This window comes from Helianthus annuus, chromosome 1, assembly GCF_002127325.2.
Source record: "Helianthus annuus cultivar XRQ/B chromosome 1, HanXRQr2.0-SUNRISE, whole genome shotgun sequence".
NCBI classification, from domain to species: domain Eukaryota; kingdom Viridiplantae; phylum Streptophyta; class Magnoliopsida; order Asterales; family Asteraceae; genus Helianthus; species Helianthus annuus.
Window position 1 is genome coordinate 64,948,968 of NC_035433.2, and position 19,784 is coordinate 64,968,751.

Here is a 19,784-nt window from a genome sequence, read left to right on the forward strand (position 1 = left end):
GTTGATACACATCCGCCATGTGCCGTCGGGTTTCTTAACCATGACCGGGTTAGACACCCAAGTATGGTACTGTGTTTCCCTGAGGATTCCAGCTTCCACTAACTTGCGTACTTCCTTAACGACCGCTGCCCGGCGATCCGGGGCCATGCTGCGTTTACCCTGGGCGACTGGCTTAATGCCTGGGAGCGTGGCGAGTTTATGTTCCGCTTTATCGCGAGGGACTCCCGTCATATCAGCGTGCTCGAAAGCGAAAATGTCTGCGTTTCTTTTTAGCAATTGTTTCAAATCGCTTTTTACTTCTGGGGACAGAGTGTCGCCGATGGTGACCATTTGGTCTGGGTGGCGTGTGCTCAATACCCACCTTTCTGGTCCTGTGGCCCCCGCGGGCCCTTGGCGACATCGTTTGGTATCCAATATTTCTCCAATTCTGTCGCGAAATACGGTAGCAATACCTTGCGGTGTTGGAAACTTCATAAAACCTCTCGCCGTGGAGACTATGGCATCTAACTTTCCCAAGGTGAACCTTCCGATAATCACATTGTGGTATGACTCGGCGCGGACCACGAGGAAAGTTAGTAGTATTGTTCTTTCTTTGGGTGCTTGCCCGAAAGTTACCGGGAAGGTGATTTGACCAATAGGATCCACCTTTTCTCCTGTGAAACCCTTAATAGGAGCATGTACTGATTCGAGCAGCTTTTTATCCTCTGGTTGCATTCTATCGAAGCAATGCTCGTAGATGATATCTTCCGAGCTTCCGGTGTCGACCAGGATTCGCCTCATACGGTAATCTCCTACCGCCGCAGAAATGATTAGGGCGTCCGTGGTGAGATGTAAATCTTCCATTCGTGGTTCGATAGTCATTGTTGCCAACATCCAAGGTTCGAGCATGGAGAAACTCCGCTTCGCCCCTCTTCTTATACCGGCATGAACCATGTTCAACTCGCGCGGCCTTTTTCCTGCCGCCTTATCGTTCTCCTCCTTGACCACGGGCGGGCCCTGCTTGATATCTCGCACTAGGTGTGCTAATTTTCCTGACTTCATGAAATATTCGATCTGTTTCTTAAGCTGGAAACAATCGTTAGTGTCGTGTCCGCTCCCCTTGTGATATTCGCAGTATTTGCTCGTATCTTTGTTCGGGTTGTCTTTTAGTGGTTTTGGTGGATTGAGCCTGAGGTTTTCTGAGGCAAGAATTTCTGCCAGGGTCTTGCTTAGATTGGGATATTCAGACCGAGGTTTTGACGTCTCATTCCTTGAGTAGGAGCTCCGGTGTCTATCATACCGCGAGTCTTTGTTGTTTCGCTGATATCGGTCTCCCCTGTGCTTGCTCTTGGACCCCCGGTTATCTTTTTCCTCCTGGTTCTTCAGGGCTTCTTTCTTTCTGTTAGCCGCGTGGCTGGCCGCTACCGCTTTTTCCTGTATAACGTATACTTTGGCTATCCGCAGTATCTCGTCTATGGTCGGGGGTACCCCGTCCCTTCCGTGCAACGTTCTCAGTAACTCGTCATCATTAACCCCTTGGAGGAAAGCTCCACATGCCAAATCGTTGGTGACGCCTGGTATCGCCAGGCTTTCTTTGTTGAATCTGATGATGAAATTTTCCACCGTCTCATTGTCTCGACGACGGATATGGAGTAGTTCGTTCCTATCTTTTGTGTGTCGGCGCTGTTGACTGAACTGTAGGATGAACTTTGATTCCAAATCTTCAAAACTATCTATTTCACCCGTGGGAAGGCTGTCCCACCATACTCGTGCCGCTCCCACTAAAGTTTGTACGAACATCTTGCACCATAGGGGCATGGGCTAGCAAGCCACTTCACCCGCGCTCTTAAATAAATTAAGATGATCGTCCGGGTCAGTGAGGCCATCGTACTTGCCGACTGTTTGGGGCATCTTCGGTTTTTCTTTGATAGGGGCTTCAGTGATCCTACGCGTGAATTTGGATCGGAATGTTGCATCTACTGGTTTGTACGGCTTGGTTAACTCGTCATCTTCTACATTCACTGGCTGTGTAGGTGGGATGTTCACACCCAGGGCGGGACCTGTTCCTAGACCGGAGTTTTCCAAAGGAGTCAACCGGGGTCTAACCGCATTTTCTCTGTTGTGCACAGGTTCAGTTGGCGCTTGGGTATACATTGGCTGTGGCGTCGGAAAGTTCCACCACGGCGGCATGTAGGCCGCGTATGGCGATTGAGAGCTTCCTTGCGCTGTTCCCTGAGGCGGATAAGCTGTTCCCCCGTATGAGGGTAGATACCCAAAAGGGGGCGCGTAGCAATACCCCGGGAAATACATTTGGTTTCCTGGTGTAACAGGGGCATTCATTACTCCGGTTGGCATGATGACCGGCTGATGAGGTGGGGTAGATAACGCCGCCGTAAGTGCGGCTGAATACAACGGTGGCATTGGATTGGAGACCAACGGTTGGTAGTATTGGGGAGTATTGGTTTCAGATACTAAGATACTGGGACTCGCCGAAGTGATGACTGGAGTGGAGGAAAGGCGCGAAGTCTGTGAGAAGACAGCAGTCCCTGGGGCAGAGGTGCTACCGCCTGTCCCCTCCATCCTCCCAGGTGGTGTTTGTGAGGGCATATAGAGGAAAGGGTTTGTAACCACGGCCTGGGAAGAGACGGTGGTGATATTATCAAACCCCGGTGGCGGCCCTTCTGCCTCGAACTCTGGATCTAACGATCTGGTAACGGCCGGGGACGATAGTGGGGTGGTTCCGCTTCCCGCCCCCAGCGCCAAGTTATTATTTGTCAACCTTTGACCAGCCATGTTCTGATCACTTGCCATGAAGTTCTTTGTTGCTCTTATGGTCCCACGGATGGCGCCAATGAAGAAACACTGACCTTAACAACACCAATAGCTTCAATGATTAGTGACTTGAACGAGTGGCTGCAAAACAGAAACACCGTTAGGACTCGTTACAGGAATGGGGTTATTCCTGTAACCACCCTCCGGCGTGAGAATAAGTATTTGTTCTTGGGAGAAGTATATGGGAGGAAGATGTAGGGGAATTAGATGATCATACCTTACGCATTTGTCTCTATTTATAGGTTTTCCATTAGGGTTTCCTTTATTTCAGGATACGTTCCGATAAACTGGAGATTTACACGATCTTCCCAAAAAGTGGGAGATTTAGTTGTACACCTTCCATGTAGATATGGAAGATTCTAGAATAAATCTTTGTATTTATATTAATGTAAAAGGTTGTAACCGGGTCGGGTGACCGATGCGGGTCACACCTCGTCAGGTTGCAACCAAGGGTGCTCCACCAACCTGGTTGTCAACTTTGATTGTTATGAGTTTCTTTTTTAATTTTTTTAATTACTCAAACTTTTTTTTTATTAGTGACCAACCTAACACTAGATCACCAATGAACATAGTCTAAGGGGTACAAACACCCTACCCCCACCCGGACACACACACCACCACAAAACACACTAAAAAAAATGCCTATTTCGGTTAACTTTTTTAATCAAACACCTGTATTGGTAATTATCCCACAGGATAAACACCTATTTTGGTAAGTATCCCACAAAATAAACATGGAACATTCGGCGTCCAGCCGTAAACATTGATTCAAACGAAAACCAACAACATATATCAGAATCCCCCAATTCTCACAAATGCAAAACCCTAATTACACTCATCATCCTCATCATCATCGTCACCTTAATGGCCTCTATATCAACATGCTTCACCATCACACCTACTACCTCCCCTAAACCTTCTTCCATATTCTCCCGCCAATTCAATAACATTTTCCCTACGCACTTTTTCACGTTAACAATTCACCATGGTATCACTAACAACAACAGTAGAAGTTTTGTGTCTGAAATTAGGGCCACTTCTGACTATGCTCCGTCTGCGGTTGCACCGGCGGTGGTCCGGCGGCCGGGGAGGATCATCGAGAGCGATAAGTTACCGGCGGAGGTGAGGAAGCGGACGATGGAGGCTGTGGATAAGTGTGGAAGGAGAGTGACGGTTGGTGACGTGGCAAGCACGGCTGGGATTAAGTTGAATGAAGCTCAAAAGGCGTTACAGGCTATTGCTGCTGATACTAATGGCTTTTTGGAGGTATATTTTCAGCGTTGAAGCCACTGTATACCAATCGAACGAACACAAAGGGCCTTGTTTGTCTTTGTTTGTTTAATTTTAACCGAACAAACGAACGAACACATAAACAAACGGATTTTTTTGTTTTTTTATTTTGGTCAGAAATGTGTAGCAAAAAAAATAAATCCTAAAAGATAATAATTAAATATATTGTAGGAGATTCGTAGCAATTTGCGACGTACTAGTTTCGTAGAAAATGTGTAGGAAGTTGAGTAGGAAATGCGTTGAAAACAGGTTTCCTACGAGCTGTTTTCCTACATCAAGTGTTTGTCATAAATGCGTAGAAAAGCCAGTTTTATGACGCATTTCCTAGGAAAACTGGTGTAAGAAGTTTCAGATTTTCTAGTAGTAAAGTCTCATAAAAATAAGAAGTCCGTAAGAAGGATATTAAACGGACTCGGATTGACCTCATTCAAGGGGCATTGGAACCGTCTTATTACGATGTGAGATATTAGGTTTTTGTTTTTAGATATTTAGGTTGTAGATTTTTAGAAGTTTTGCTTACACCATTGTGTCTTTTTATTTATCATTGTGTCTTCTCTATATTTGCTTCATTGTGTCTTTTTTTGCGAGTCACTGTGTCTTTTTTCCTCGACGTTGTGTTATATTTTGCTCGACATTGTGTCATATTTTGCGATCCTTTGTGTCTTTGTACACTTCTTATATTTAGGAGTCTTTGTAGAATAACTTTATCCACGAAACATAAACAAGCATAAACGGACACCAATTAAAGTAAAAGTGAATTTAAAATTTAAAAATACCATTATTCCTGCATTCAAATGGTTGTTTCTGAAATTGGGCTTAATCTGTGAATTTTTCCCTTAAATTAATGTTGAGGAATAAATAATTTGCATGGACATTTAAATAAACGTAAACGAACAAATATAAATAAATAAACGGACGTAAATGAACACACCGGCCATGTGTTCATGTTCATTTGTTTATTTGTTTAACAGACGAAACAAAAAGTCATGTTCATGTTCGTTCATTTATTAAATGAACAAACCAAAACAAACTTCCCGTCGAACGGTTTACTGAACATTCGGTTCGTTTATAGGCTTAAATATCTTATTTGCTCATTTTCATGATTATGTGAGTAGTGATTTGTTGATGCTTTGGTAATATTCTATGATTCACTTGCATTATATGTCTGTTTTGTATTGATAAACCACACGAGATACTGTATTCATGTAATTATTTCAATAGGTTTCAGATGAAGGTGACATCCTTTATGTGTTCCCAGGAGATTATCGTTCAAAGCTTGCTTCTAAATCACTTTGGATAAAAACAGAACCGTATCTCGAGAAACTAAGGTAGTGTTTGGTATAAGGTAATGGAGGATGGAATGGAATACTTCATTCAAGGCTAATGAAAAAAGAAGTGTTTGGTTGATCATGTGAATGGAATAAGGCATTACATACCCCATTCCATTCCTTCTAAAATTGTTGAAATCTATTCCTGGCCTACCCCCAGCTTTTTTTTCATTCCGTTCAATAACAAAAGGTTGTTTCTCTATTTTGCCCCCTCCTCACCGATTATCCCTCTCCTTCCATCGATGTCGCCATCTTCATAGAGCAGAACGTCACTCCTCTGGAACCCTAAAATTTGCCCAGTTCGTCGTGATTTTCATCATCAGACACGAAATCAGGTAAATTTTTTATTTATTTGTTCAATTCTTGTGATGTTATCATCCCAGACTTTCACGGAATTAATGGTGAACTTTAAACTCTTTACATACTGAATCAATTGGTAATATCATCGATTCATCGGTTCTGTTTTGTGAGTTTTAACCAAAATTGAAGTTTTTGTTGGTATATTTAGTTTTTAATCTTCACCATGATAATTAAATTCATCGGTTTTTTTTTGGGTTTCTGTTGGAAGTAACAAATTAGAAGAAAACACAAAGTAAAGTTTTTTCATTCTTATTCAAGTTATATTACGATTCTTGTTGTTCTGTTTTGATAGTTCATATTTTATATTCTATTTCGGTTCCATGTATTGAATTATCGGTTTTTTTTTGTGAGTTTTAACTAGGGTGCAAACGAGCCGAGCGGCTCGCGAGCTACTCGATATCGGCTCGAGAAAAAGCTCAAAATAAGCCGAGCCTTATCGAGCCCAAGTCGAGCTTGAGCCTAAACGAGACCAATTTTAATATTATATATATATTATACGTATTATTTAATACTGGCGAGCCGAGCTCAATCGAAAAATAGTAGGCTCGAACTATGCCGAGCCCGAGCTTCACAAAATCATGACAAGCCGAGATCGAGCCTAGTCTAGATCGGGCTCGTTTACACCCTAGCGTGGACATATAAATACTAATGTGTGTGTATTTGATTACTGGTTAGACAATTGATTACTGAGAGATGATTTATTGAGGTCTTTTAACATGCTTTTGTTTATGATATGTGTGGATTCTGTATTGCCGAAGTGCTAGTGTTATTTGATATTATTGTATATGGGTGTTTAGACAACTAGTTACACAACTGTTCACTGAGAAATGATTTATTGAGGCCTTACGCTTTTGGTTCAAACTACTGCCACACTTACATTTTGTTTATGATATCTTTTAATATTTAAGAGTTAGGTTTGTTGATTATCACTCATATTAACATTCTAGACATTGAATTCTGACATTCTGTATTGCTTAAGTGCCAGTGTTGTTTGATATAATTAGAGTATACCGTACTGCAGACAACTATATGCACAATTGATCACTGTAAAATGATTTATTGAGGTCTTATAACATAACATGCTTTTGTTTCAAACAACTACCACATTTGCACAAACGAGTGATATTGGATAACAATTGCCTAATTTAATAGACTTGAAAGTAATTGAAGTCTATGTTCTTTTGAATGGTTCTTCTACTTGAATTATTTTCTTTCACTGCTAGTTCTTCAGCCAATTCCTTTCCACTTTAACCCATAACCAGCTAAGTAGTTAGCCACTAACTCCATCGAATTGAATAAATATATAAATACTAATGTTTGTGTATTTGAATTATTTTCTTTCGCTGCTAGTTCTGAATTCTCTAATGGGTCAAACTTGGTTTGTTTTCTATATATTTTTTTTCCATTCGTTGAGTAGCTTGAAAGAGTCGGAAGAAATAATTGGTGCGGAGATTAGGGAGGCTATAAATACTTTCAATAGTGTTTTTGGAACTGAGAGCAATAGGGAGGAACTATGTAACAATCTTTTTGCGGAGATGAACAAAGTTGTGGGTTTGACTACTCGTGAATGTGACAAGGTTGTATGTAAGCTCGCACAAAATGAAGAGTTGATGGTAATCTTTTTTAAGGTTGATGAAGAACGCAAATTTGGATGGGTAAAGACTATGCTTGAAGATATTGCTTGACGTGATATACGATGACTTTTGGATTATTTTTAATTTTTTTTTATTTTGCAGATCTTGGATGATTTTTAATTATTTTGGTTGAAAACTTTTGAATATATTTTGAATTATGTTAGTTAAATATATATATTCTATTTCTCATAATATATATTTATTATAATTTTTAATGGAAAATTTTGTGAAAACTAGTAATTTTTCTTTATTTTTAGACAAGGGTATTGATGTCATTTTCAATGAATTGTATTCCATTCATTCGTCCTTTTTCGCATACCAAACAACACAAAGTAATGTATCATTCCATTCTCATAGGTTAACCAAACATGACCATGGAATGGTAATGACCCATTCCATTCCCTTGCCCATTCCATTCCTTTGCTCATTCCATTCACTCGTCCATTCCATTACCGCATACCTCAGATTGCTGCCTAAACATGTAATATTCAAATGTTTAGTGCTTGACAAATCTGACAATTTAAGGAATAAGCAACTAGTGGATAAAATGTCCAAAAATGACAACTTTTTGGAAAAAAGAAGAAACATGTTAGTTGATGGTTCTAATGATGTTTGTGGGTCAAAACTGATAAGTTTAATTCCTAGAGTTATGCAGTCAAAGCCAAAGTTAAATAAAACAATCAAGGTCTACGCATAGTGGTTAATGTTAATCCGGTTATTTATTTATTTTATTTTTTTTTGGGAAAATCACGAAAATGGACAACTTTTCCACTTTACGAAAATGAACATGCTTCGCGTCTATGGTAGCCTCAGGTCCTGACTATTGCGTCTAAGGTAGAGTTTGTGTCTAAGATTCAAAGGTTGCGTCTTAGATTCAAAGTTTGCGTCTAAGATTATACCAACTTTATTTTCTTTTACACCACCATTTTTAAATGGGCATAACTTTTTTATACCATAGTATTTTATATAAAAAAATACACCAAATTAAAGATAATAAAATTTTCTTTAATTTGGTGTAAACTTTTTTTTTTTAAATATTAACGTATGTAAAAGTTGTTCTCATTTGAAAATCGTGGTGGAAAAGTAAAAAAAAAAAAGCCTAAGGATGATGACACGTGTCAACTTCTTATTCGCTAGAATTCATGAGTCTATGGTATGTAGACGTAATAGTCAGGGAATGAGGCTACCATAGACGCGAAACATGTTCATTTTCGTAAAATGTCCATTTTCATGATTTTCACTTTTTTATGATCAGGAGTTGTTTATGTATTTCTATAAATAGCTGGTAGGATTAAGTTGCAAGAAGTACTAGTTTTCCCTTCATGTTCTCTCAATAAAACTAATATGTGTTGACTGCTTAATTTACTGATTTTTCGGTTGCATTTCTTTGACCAAATCGTCTAACACTAATAATTTGAATAAGAGTCTTCTCGGAGCAAGTAATTTTTCTTCACCTTTTTGATAATCGGTATTTTGCACCTTGTATGGAAGTTATTTTCCAAAACTGATTATATGATAGATAGTCTCAAGCAGAATCTTTTGATCCAAACAACAAAAAGTGATTACTGTGACTTCAAGTCGCAATAGTCAAAGAAGCAGTTTTTTTTTTTTTTTTTTTGAACGGCGACAATGATTTTATGTCAAAGAGCTAGTGGGGGACTAGCAGGAAAACCCCCATACAAACCCAGGCCAAACACAGCCACCCAAAAGATTCGAACAAAACAGAAGAAAAGAAACATGCTACCCCCAACCCACATACATTGTCTACAACCCAAAAAAAAAACGGATTAGTGCACCATCTGTGCCAACCAATTTTTAGCGATTTTGTCCTTTGTTTTAACCGTTCAAAAGGTAAGAGCTGGATGTCTTCAAAAAGCCTTTCTACCCTACACATCTTGGACTTGAAAACTTTATCTTTACGGTTCCTCCATATGCACCATAATGCCGCATAAATGATGACCCCAAACACCTTCCTTTCCATTCTAGGGAGACCATTGTTCCTTTCACTTTTTAAAAGGTCGGAGACAGACTTAGTTGTTCCCAAGTTGAGTCCGGACCAGTTACTTATTAACCGCCAAAGATTTTTCGCATAAACACAATCTATGAAAAAGTGATCGAGACCTTCTAAATCGAGGCTGCATATCGAGCATAACAAGGACGGGATGTGCATCCCTCTAGACGCCAGCTTTAAGGAAACTGGAATCCGGTGCCGTGAAAGTCTCCAAATGAAGCATTTGACTCTAAGGGTATGTTTGACAAAAGTAGCTGGTGGCTGGTAGCTGGAAGCTGGTAGCTGGTGGCTGGAAGCTGGTAGCTGTAGCTGGTAGCTAGTAGCTGTAGCTGGTAGCTAGTAGCTGTAGCTGGTAGCTAGTAGCTGTAGCTTTTTAGATATATTTGGTGTTTGGTAGAGTAGCTGGAGCTTTTAATAAAATGTATAAAATGACCAAAATGGACAAAACTAAAAATATAGAAAGTTGGTGCATTAAAAAGTTCCTTATTTTTAGTGGTTAAAATAGTCATTTTATCCCTAAAAGCTTGTAGCTCCTTCTAAACGCTACTAGTAGTAGCGTTCAACCAAAAGCTTCAAGCTCCTAACCTAAAAGCTTAAAGCTCCTTCAACCAAACAAGACTTTTTATTGAGTAGGAGTTTTTTCTTAAAAGCTTAAAGCTAGAAGCTCCTAAAAGCTCCATGCCAAACATACCCTAAGTGGAGACCATGGAGACTAGTTAACATTACTTCTTGATCTGGAACTTCATTTCTCAACAACCATTTTCTGCAGGAAGAAGTTGTGTAATAACGAAGTTGTGTAATAACGACTCGGATCTTTAAGCCAGACCCAACTGTCCGACCCACTACCAAACGGGTAAGCACTTAAAAGATCTTGCAATTCTGAAACTTCATGTGAGAGATGCCTAGCAGCTCTAGCCGATATCCACTGCCAATTAAAAGCTGAAAGTGACCCGTTACTTATAGATAGCCGCTGCATAATTGAACATCTTTTGACCCGCTCAATATCATATAGTCCGGGGAAGAGACGCTGAAGGGGAATCAGGCCAAGCCAAGGATGGGACCAGAAACTGATGTTTGAGCAGTCCCCCACCGAAACTCGCATGACTGAGTTCAGACTTCAGATTAGAATCAATGTTACTCAAGACCGAGGAGTTGATATGACACCAAAGATCCAAACGAGAGCACTTGAAAATGTCTTCCATTGAACTGCAGGATACATTATGAATGTGTTTAACAACCGCACCCCACTGATTTTCAGACTCGGTTAAAGCCCTCCATTTCCATTTAGCAAGTAATGCAAGGTTAAGAGTCCTAAGAGAGTTAACTCCCAAACCTCCCTTATTTTTTGGTTTAAGCACCTTCTCCCAGCGAACCCAGCTGATTTTGTTGTTAGACAGGCTGCCACCCCATAAAAATTTCCTCCTTATACTATCCAAAGACTTGATAACTTTGGTAGGGGCCTTGAACATGGAGAGGAACTATAATGGTAGGCTGGTTAGCACAAGTTTGACCAAGTGTAAGGCGACCACCGAAGGTTAAGGACTTGGCTTTCCAGCTATTAAGCTTGTTTTTGAACTTAATCACAACCGGGTCCCATTTTTGGCGTACTTCATGTTTGCTCCTTGAGGGAACCCCAAGTGTTTAATAGGGAAAAACTCTCTCTTACAACTCATAATATTTGCAAAGTGAAGACTTTCATCCCAGTGGCACCCAACCCCACTAAGCTACTTTTGTGAAAGTTTATTTTGAGCCTCGACATAAGGTAGAAAATCCTAAGAATCCGTTTAAGATTCTTAAGATTATCAATATCCCATTCACCCACAAACATCACATCATCCGTGTACAAAGAAGCAGTTACGTAATGCAAATCCAAACATCCCCTAAGGTAGCGTTCGTTTCATGGAATGGAATGGAATGGAATTAGGAAGTTTTTCTTTGTAAAATTGATCTTGGTTGGGGGAGGGAGGAATTTGAAATCCTTCACTCTAATGAAATTTGTGACTATGTCAACATTCCTTAGAAATCCTTCACTCTAATGAAGGAATGGAATGGAATGTTGAAATAGTCACAAATTTCATTGATTAAAGAAATTCATTGGATTTCAAATTCCTCCCTCCCCAAACCAAGATCAATTTTACAAAGAAAAGCTTCCCAATTCCATCCCATTCCATTCCATGAAACGAACGCTACCTAAGTACTCTATATATTTGAATCTATGTTTGTGATGATAGTTAGGGATCAGTTATCCAATATGATGCCTAAGACTTAGGGGTGTTCAAGAACGGGTTATCCGGTTTTCGGATTTTCGAACCCGTATCCTAAATTTCGGATATCCGAAATTTCGAATACGGATATGGATTCGGATATATTCAAACAGATACCCGAATTTATAAAAAAAATCAAAAAGTTTGTTTCGTGTATAGGTTAAAACTCAAATTGTATTCGATTATCCAAATTTCCAACATTGAAAACAAAAAAAAGTTCATAATCCACATTCGAATCCGATTGTTTAATATTTTCTTTCTATATATAAACGAAACATATGTGTGTGTGTATATATATATATATATATTTACTATTTCTTTTCGATATCGGATAATCGGATAATCTGATTATCCGAAATTTTTAGAAATTCATATCCGAATCCGAAAATTCGGATTATCTGGTTTTTGGATATCCGCATTGTCGGATATCCAAAATTTCGGATACGGATTTTCGGATACTTATTGTTGCAAATTATATTCATCATTCATCATATGGCTTTCGGTTCTCTGGAGCTATCGTTGCAAATTAATTTTACGTGGATCTATAATTAAGTGTTTATTGTAGGATTCAAAATAAGAATAAACAATGTAGGACTTTGTAAAGTCTATAGATTTGTTGGTTCTATGCAAACACTTATTATTTTAATTAATAGTGCAACTAACTTTTTTTTTTTTATCATGAACTCCATATCAAACGGGCTCGTCTTCGGACCAGCTCCCTATCATCTTTGGGCCTAATGGCCCTTGTTGTCCCTTCAAATCATCGGGAAGCGATTGTAAAGCTTTAACAACTACCCCCTTCATAGTGATTGGCGAAGTTGCTGTTATCTTCTCTACCTCATCGAAAAAAGCATACGTACTCTTGGGACCCATCTCTCCTGGTAGTTTAACCATGGTTCTTCCATCATTGCTTTGAAGTGATCAATATAAGCAATGTCCACTGCTGATGCTAGGGGTGTTCAAAAATGATAGACCATATAATTAAGTTAAAGATTAGTTTTATATATCATTATATTTAGTGGTACTAAAGTGTATTCTATATATATGACATTCCTGTAATCATTATTTAAAATTAATAATACAATCTTTACGTTCTATTATGGCATCAGAGCCATTCTAACCCTACCCAAACCCTACTGCCCGTCGCAGCTCCTTCTCTCTAAACTTGCTGCCGTCACGCAATTCTGTTTTTTTTTTAAACCTCTGATCATCTTCTAAACCAATTCCAGCCCTGAACCGACCCTTTCCAGCCCTCCTTTCAGCCCTGAAACAACCTGTTCCACCTCAATTCCTACTACCTCACAGTCCTCAGCTCACATTTCCTCTTCACCACCACGTACCCGTCCGCCTAATCTTCGCCAAAATCCTAAGCCAACCATTCGGTATGATCCTTCAGCTTACCATGTCTCTACAAATTCTTCCGAGTCTATTGAACCTTCCTTTTTTACTATCGCCAACAAATCACCGGAATGGCGCCAGGCCTGGCTGAAGAGTTTGACGCTCTTGTTCGGAACGGGACATGGTCTCTTGTTCCCCGTGTTGCGAATACTAATGTTATTGATTCAAAATGGGTTTACATGATCAAAAAGGATGCACATGGAAAGGTCACTCGTTACAAAGCAAGACTCGTTGCCAAAGGTTTTAACCAAAAACCCGGTGTTGATTACCAAGAGACCTTCAGTCCTGTTGTCAAAGCAACAACAATATGGGTTCTTTTGTCTCTTGCTGTGACAAATCAGTGGTCTGTCTCTCAGACAGTTAGACGTTCAAAATGCCTTCCTTCACGGTGATCTAAAGGAAACTGTCTACCTACAACAACCACAGGGTTCGTTGATAATTCTAAACCCGATCATGTTTGCTTGCTGCATAAATCTCTTTATGGCCTGAAACAGGCACCACGAGCATGGTTTGAACGTCTTAGCAGCACCCTACATCATATGGGCTTTACCGGTTCTAAAACGGATCCTTCACTTTTTATACTTAAAGCCCGTGGGACCTTGGTCTACGTTTTGGCCTATGTCGATGACATTATAGTTACAGGGAACAACACAACAACTATCAATGATGTCATTGCAGCATTAGGCACATCATTTGCAGTAAAAGATCTGGGGGGCTTGCATTATTTTCTGGGTATTGTGGTTATTCGTCATGGCAGCAACTTAATCCTTTCTCAGCGGAAATACATTTCTGACTTGATTCACAAAGCTGGGTTATCCGAATGCAAACCAGTTCCTTCTCCTATGAGCACATCTCAGCTTCTCACCCTCGGTGACAGCCAACTTCTTGCTGATCCAACCAAGTATCGACAAATTGTGGGTGCTCTTCAGTATGCATCATTATCTAGACCTGACATCACTTTTGCAGTAAACAAAGTGTGTCAGTTCATGCAAACTCCCACAGAAAACCACTGGTCGGCTGTTAAACGGATCCTGCGGTATCTCAAAGGTACCTCTCATTTTGGTCTGTTTATTCGTCATGACTCTGCCTCTACTCTTCATGCCTTCACTGATGTCAACTGGAACACCACTTTGCGAGCTTTTTCTGATGCTGATTGGGCCGGCTGTCCAGATGATCGCCGGTCCACGGGGGGTTTGCCATATACTTGGGCTCCAATCTTATATCATGGAATGCTCGGAAACAGCGTACGGTGTCACGTTCTTCTACTGAATCTGAATATAAAGCTCTAGCAGACACTGTTGCTGAATTAACATGGCTAGAGGCCCTTCTACATGAACTCGGTATCATCTCTAAGATTACACCTACACTCTGGTGTGATAATCTAGGTGCCACGTATTTGTCCGCTAATCCTGTGTTCCATGCTCGCACAAAACATGTTAGAGTGTGATTATCACTTTGTTCGCGAGAAAGTTGCCCAGGGAAAACTTCAGGTCAAGTTTATCTCCACACATGATCAAATAGCCGACGTTTTCACCAAGCCGCTACCGTCTCAAAGGTTTCTAATGTTGAAGTCCAAGTTGCAGGTCGTTCCCCGCCCTCCAATGTTTTAAAAACCGGTTTTTAAATCAAACCGGATTAGCCTAAAAAATGGTTCAACCGGTTGAACCAGGTTGTACCGGACGTTTCAATCGGGTTGACGAATTAACTCTATAATTTCATAAATTACAACATTAACTCAAAAGTTAATAAAAAAATGCAGGATTACATATTAAAAGATGATCCAAAAGTAAATCCATAATAAAAAATAATCCAAAAGATAATAGAAAATTATTCAATTTTCCAACAAGCTCTTTAAAATGAAAATGTATGATATGTTTAAGTCATTTGAGTGTTGAATAGATCAACTATTTTCGTTTCATACAATATTAAATAAGAACTTTTAGTTACGAATAATCATAATATATAAAATTACGTAAGATAAGTAACATATATAATAAAAATAAGTAACAATCCAAACTAAAATAACATTGGGCCGGTACCGGTATTACGTTTCAAACCGGTATACCGGATTTTACCGCCGGTACAAACCTTATACCGTTTCACTTATTTACCGGGGTGTCTCGTACCGGATTTACATCTGAAAACGGTAATACCGGTAACCGGCCGGTATTCACCGGTTTTTAAAACATTGCCGCCCTCAACTTGCGGGGGGATGATAGACCATAAATTAAGTTAAAGATTAGTTTTATATATCATTATATTTAGTGGTGCTAAAGTGTATCTTTATGTTCTATATATATGACATTCCTGTAATCATTATTTAAAATTAATACTACAATCTTTACGTTCTATTAAAAAATATCCATATGCGATCCGAACTATCCTAATCCAAACTTTCGGATATCCGAATTTTCGGATTCGGATAGTGATTTTAAATTTTTTTGGATATTTCAGACTCCAAAATATCCGAAAATTTAATTTTTATTGGATATCCGAAAATATTTGAAAAAAATATATCTGAATATCCGAAACTATCTGAAATATCTGGTTCTGAATATTAAATTAAATAAAAAATTGGATATTCGGATATCCGAATCACTATCCGGTCGGATATCCGTATTTATTCGGATACGAATTCCGATAGTGAAATCAAGTATCCGTAAATTTCGGATATCCGGTTTTGAACACCCCAAGCTGATGCAAGATCCATCACGTTGCTGCTACTTGTAGCATCCTCCCTAACACCAAACTCGAAGATGCTTTTCCCGGTGAGAAGCTTTGGTCTACTAGAAATGTTCTACCGATATGCATCACCAAAAAGCTGCATGTCGCTTGCATCAAGCTCGCCGGCCAAGTGGGCTTTAGACGTTGGAGTTGCGTAATGGGAATGGCAATGTAAAGCTGCCTACACCACCGGCGTCTACTCCCAACGAGCTCGAATTCTTCAGGGGCCAACCATTGTCCCTTTGAATTTTGAGATAAGTATACCTCCTTTAAAAGGGCCACTAACATTATCAATCCGTAAAGTGATATGCTCCCAATCTCAAACGTGCTCCCCTATCATGCCTAGGTTGATGGTGAAAGGCCCGATTTGGAACTTCGCACCCCCATTGAAAGGGTAGAACATCCATATCCGAAACCAAAATATCCGAAAATCCGAAATTTCCGAAAACCTGATAATCCGAATTTTTGGATCCGGATACGAATTTCTAAAAATTTCAGATAATTGGATTATCTGATATCCGAAAACTAAAAAGAAATAGTAAATATATATTATATTAATGAGTACTATGTTTAGTTTAAATGTCTAAAAAATAGTAATTAATTGGATTCGAATGTTGATTATGAATCTTTTTTTTTTTGGTTTTCAATGTTGGAAATTTGGATAATCGAACAGGTTGAGTTTTAACCTATGCACGAAACGGATGTTTTTTTGTTTACAAATTCGGATATCCGTTTAAATATCCGAATCCGTATACGAAATTCCGGATACGGGTTTGGATATTAATATTCACTATTCGAAATTTTCGGATATACGATCTTGAACACTCCTATTAAAACTTGCTATTACAAACCCAATGTGATTTTACAGTCCGGTGCTCAATACTTGGTCAGGGTTACTTTTGGAACAGCACTAATTGCTTCCATTCTTATTGTGTTCACAACAATCATTGCTATTCTCACTAGTAGGTAACTGATCTTCTCTTTTGTGTTTTTTCATAGTATGCTATTATTGTTTATAATAATTATGTTGTATATTTTTATAATCATTGGTTTTCGATTGACACGGTTAAAATATTACTTACAGTGACAGTGATAATGGTGGAAGTTTCTTCGACTTGCTATTTAGTCCATCTGATTTGTTTTGGTAACCTTCATTTCATAGTTTTTGTATTTTTTTTAATCCGTTTTGTAATTTCTGTTCATGTAAACTACACTAAGAGCATTTCACAGAAATGTGATATGATCATATGATGATATGCTTCTTGTTTAGGTATTGGGATCCATATTACCATCGGAGGCAATTTCAAAACAAACATCGTGTAATGAGTTTCGTTGAACCTGTAAGTTCAAAATAGTACTTTGTATTTCATTTATGCTAATCATTTGCTGACGTGGACGACCAAGTAGTACATTTATCGATCTTTTGTAGGTATTTTCATTTGTGTTTGGTGACGGTGATCCAAATGAAGGTATTGAAGAACAGAGGTGGAAGATGGTAATAATTGAGCACTAATCTAGCGGTCCATTACTTTCAATGCTTTTTCTCTTTTATGAAGTTCTGTATTTTAATGTCATATCTTATTATATTTGTACTCATATCTTACTATTGCAGATCGGTCAGTACATTGGATCAAATGACGGTGTTGTTACAGCCGAGGAACTTGCTCCATATCTTGATGTAGATACTGCTGTGAAGACGGTACAACTTTATGAATTAGTGAATTACTTCTTAGTTTTTTCTATATATTTAGAAAATGCTTATAATTTTATTTTACTGCAGGATGATGACTCATACATACTACCTGTTCTTCTGCGTTTTGATGGTCAACCACAAGTGGATAAAGAGGTGCGTTACTAGATGAATGATCATCAATTATTACTATCTGTAATAAAAGAATACTATGTATAACTTTTAGATATATATTGTATCTTTTGTCAGCAATATCGTGTGTGCATTTTCTTATTATGTCGTTTGTTGATATATTTTGGGTTGACGTGAAATATCTGATTTTTTTTTTCTAATCTGATCTGAATCCAGGGGAATATCTTGTATCGGTTTCCATCACTTCAACGTACAGCTGCTTCCAAAAAGAGGAATCCAAAGGAACTGGAGGAAATATTTAAGGAACGTGTTGGAGGGCCTCACAAGTTCTTTAAGGAAAATAAATGGGAACTCAGGTCTTAATAACTTTCTAATTTTTTTTCCATATTTTGTAAAGGGGGGGGGGGGTGATTTTTGAAATGGATCATTTTTTTAGCCTGCTGAACGGGCCATGTTAGTTAAACCGCAAAAATTTCTTTTCTTAAAAATGAAAAATTGTTGCAGTAATCTGAATATGCAAATAAAATGTTTTAGGACGTTGTATCCTGTAAAATTGTAAGCATAAAATTTGACTTCGGAGTTCGGATGACGTTTGAGTATCCACTTCATTATGACACAGGTTCCCCTTGTGGCTAATTTGACCCAGTTGAGATAAAACACAACCCGCGAATAATTTGTTTGCATTCACCTTTTTTGACACATGTTGTTGCTCACCATGCAGTAAAACTTCCTATAAAGAGAGGGCCGTGATTGGTGGTTTGGGCGGGCTCAATCTGTTTGGGGTGATTGCTCTTAGTGCCATGTTGAAGTAATAATCTTTTTATTTATATATATATACAGTCATATAATTATATCTCTTTAAATCTCTTAACTTCTTTTATATGGCTGTATATGAAGGACTGTAAAAATTGTTGAACCAGGCCCCTTCATTTCGTTTGTATATAAAATACTCCCTCTTCTTCAGGTATGCGGGGAACAAGTCAATTTGGGTTATGTTTTCTTGTTAACGAGCCGAACATATGATTTTTTTTTTTTTCGTTTTTTTTCACAGTTTTATGCTGTCGGTTTTTTTGCTATTCCTTCGGCCCGATGGTTTCTTATTCGAAAAAGAAATGCTGAAATAGAAAAAAGGAACCGCGCTAGAGAGCTTCGTGCACAAGCACTTCAATTGCCGGATGTTGCTCTCAGACAAAAGGTATGTGTAAAGCCTTTATTTATCGTCATTATTTACTGATTACTAATGCCATTGATCTGGCCATAATTATTTATTTAAGTTTGTTGGTGACATTAGCAAATAATTTAATATTAAAAGAGATTATATATCAAAATACTTTTTCTAATCAAAATGATAGTATAAAAGATAAAAATAGGCTACCTGTCTTATATATACCTCACAACTTTACCATCAATTGTTGAACTTGAAGTCTCGAACGCAACCCATATATTTATTCGTGTCACTGTTGATGACATTAACAACACACTTAAAATCATGTAACCGGAGCATGTGTCGTTTAACTTTTTTATTGAAATGAGTCAATCGGGTTGTAATGAAGCTGTCAACATGCTAAACTGGGTGGAGTTTTATAAAAATGGGTTAGACGGGTCGTAAATGGGTTGGCGGATCAACCTGTTTAACTGAACGGGTATAACAAGTCACCCTGTCCATTACCCATGCAGATTCTGTATTAAACGGGATAGATATGACAACTGGAATTGTCACCCCTAGTTTTGACCCATTACCCAACGTGATCAACCTCTTTTTTAGTTGTTTGCTACTCACCGATCAATTTTCATGTTGAAATGTCCATTAGATAAATCGATTTCTGTACACTCTATACAGATTCTGAGTGCTCAAGACATGTCTGAAAGGACCGTGATTGACCAATATCGGATTGTGTATACTACTGATCAAGACGTGTCTGAACAAGACTATGACAAGCACGAGTGGGATATGAGATTCAAAGATGCACAATAGCCTGGTTTGTAGATTTATAGAGGGTGTATATATTGTGTAGTCGGTTTTTAATTTCAATGATTTTTGTACGGGTAATCACTTACTTTTTAGGTAATATGGTGAAGAACTGAAGATTTCATTAAGAATGTCTCCTGTTATGGTGATATGGTGGAAGTGTTTTCGCATTC

General features: G+C 38.6%; 1 protein-coding gene across 2 annotated transcripts; it reads left to right on the forward strand.

Annotated features, from left to right (window-relative positions):
- Nucleotides 1-3,519: 3,519 nt before the first annotated feature.
- On the forward strand, nt 3,520-19,739 carry LOC110942990 (uncharacterized protein At5g03900, chloroplastic). 2 transcript variants are annotated; one of them, XM_035976880.1, is made up of 13 exons: nt 3,521-4,077; nt 5,323-5,428; nt 16,687-16,786; nt 16,905-16,964; nt 17,091-17,160; nt 17,250-17,315; nt 17,433-17,519; nt 17,601-17,666; nt 17,859-17,998; nt 18,364-18,450; nt 18,540-18,606; nt 18,694-18,837; nt 19,483-19,739. In XM_035976880.1, the coding sequence occupies exons 1-13, from the start codon at nt 3,676-3,678 to the stop codon at nt 19,615-19,617; spliced, it is 1,530 nt and encodes a 509-aa protein (XP_035832773.1). In that variant the 5' UTR covers nt 3,521-3,675; the 3' UTR covers nt 19,618-19,739. The 2 variants fall into 2 exon arrangements, with proteins under 2 accessions (XP_035832774.1, XP_035832773.1); XM_035976881.1 differs by lacking the exon at nt 18,364-18,450 and having other exon boundaries at nt 3,520-4,077.
- Nucleotides 19,740-19,784: the final 45 nt, after the last annotated feature.

Coding starts and splice junctions, on each gene's coding strand:
- LOC110942990 (XM_035976880.1), top strand. CDS start 3,676: ATGGCCTCTATATCAACATGCTTCACCATCACACCTACTACCTCCCCT. Junction 16,787..16,904: donor ATTGCTATTCTCACTAGTAG/GTAACTGATCTT, acceptor TATTACTTACAG/TGACAGTGATAATGGTGGAA. Junction 18,607..18,693: donor AAATACTCCCTCTTCTTCAG/GTATGCGGGGAA, acceptor TTTTTTTCACAG/TTTTATGCTGTCGGTTTTTT.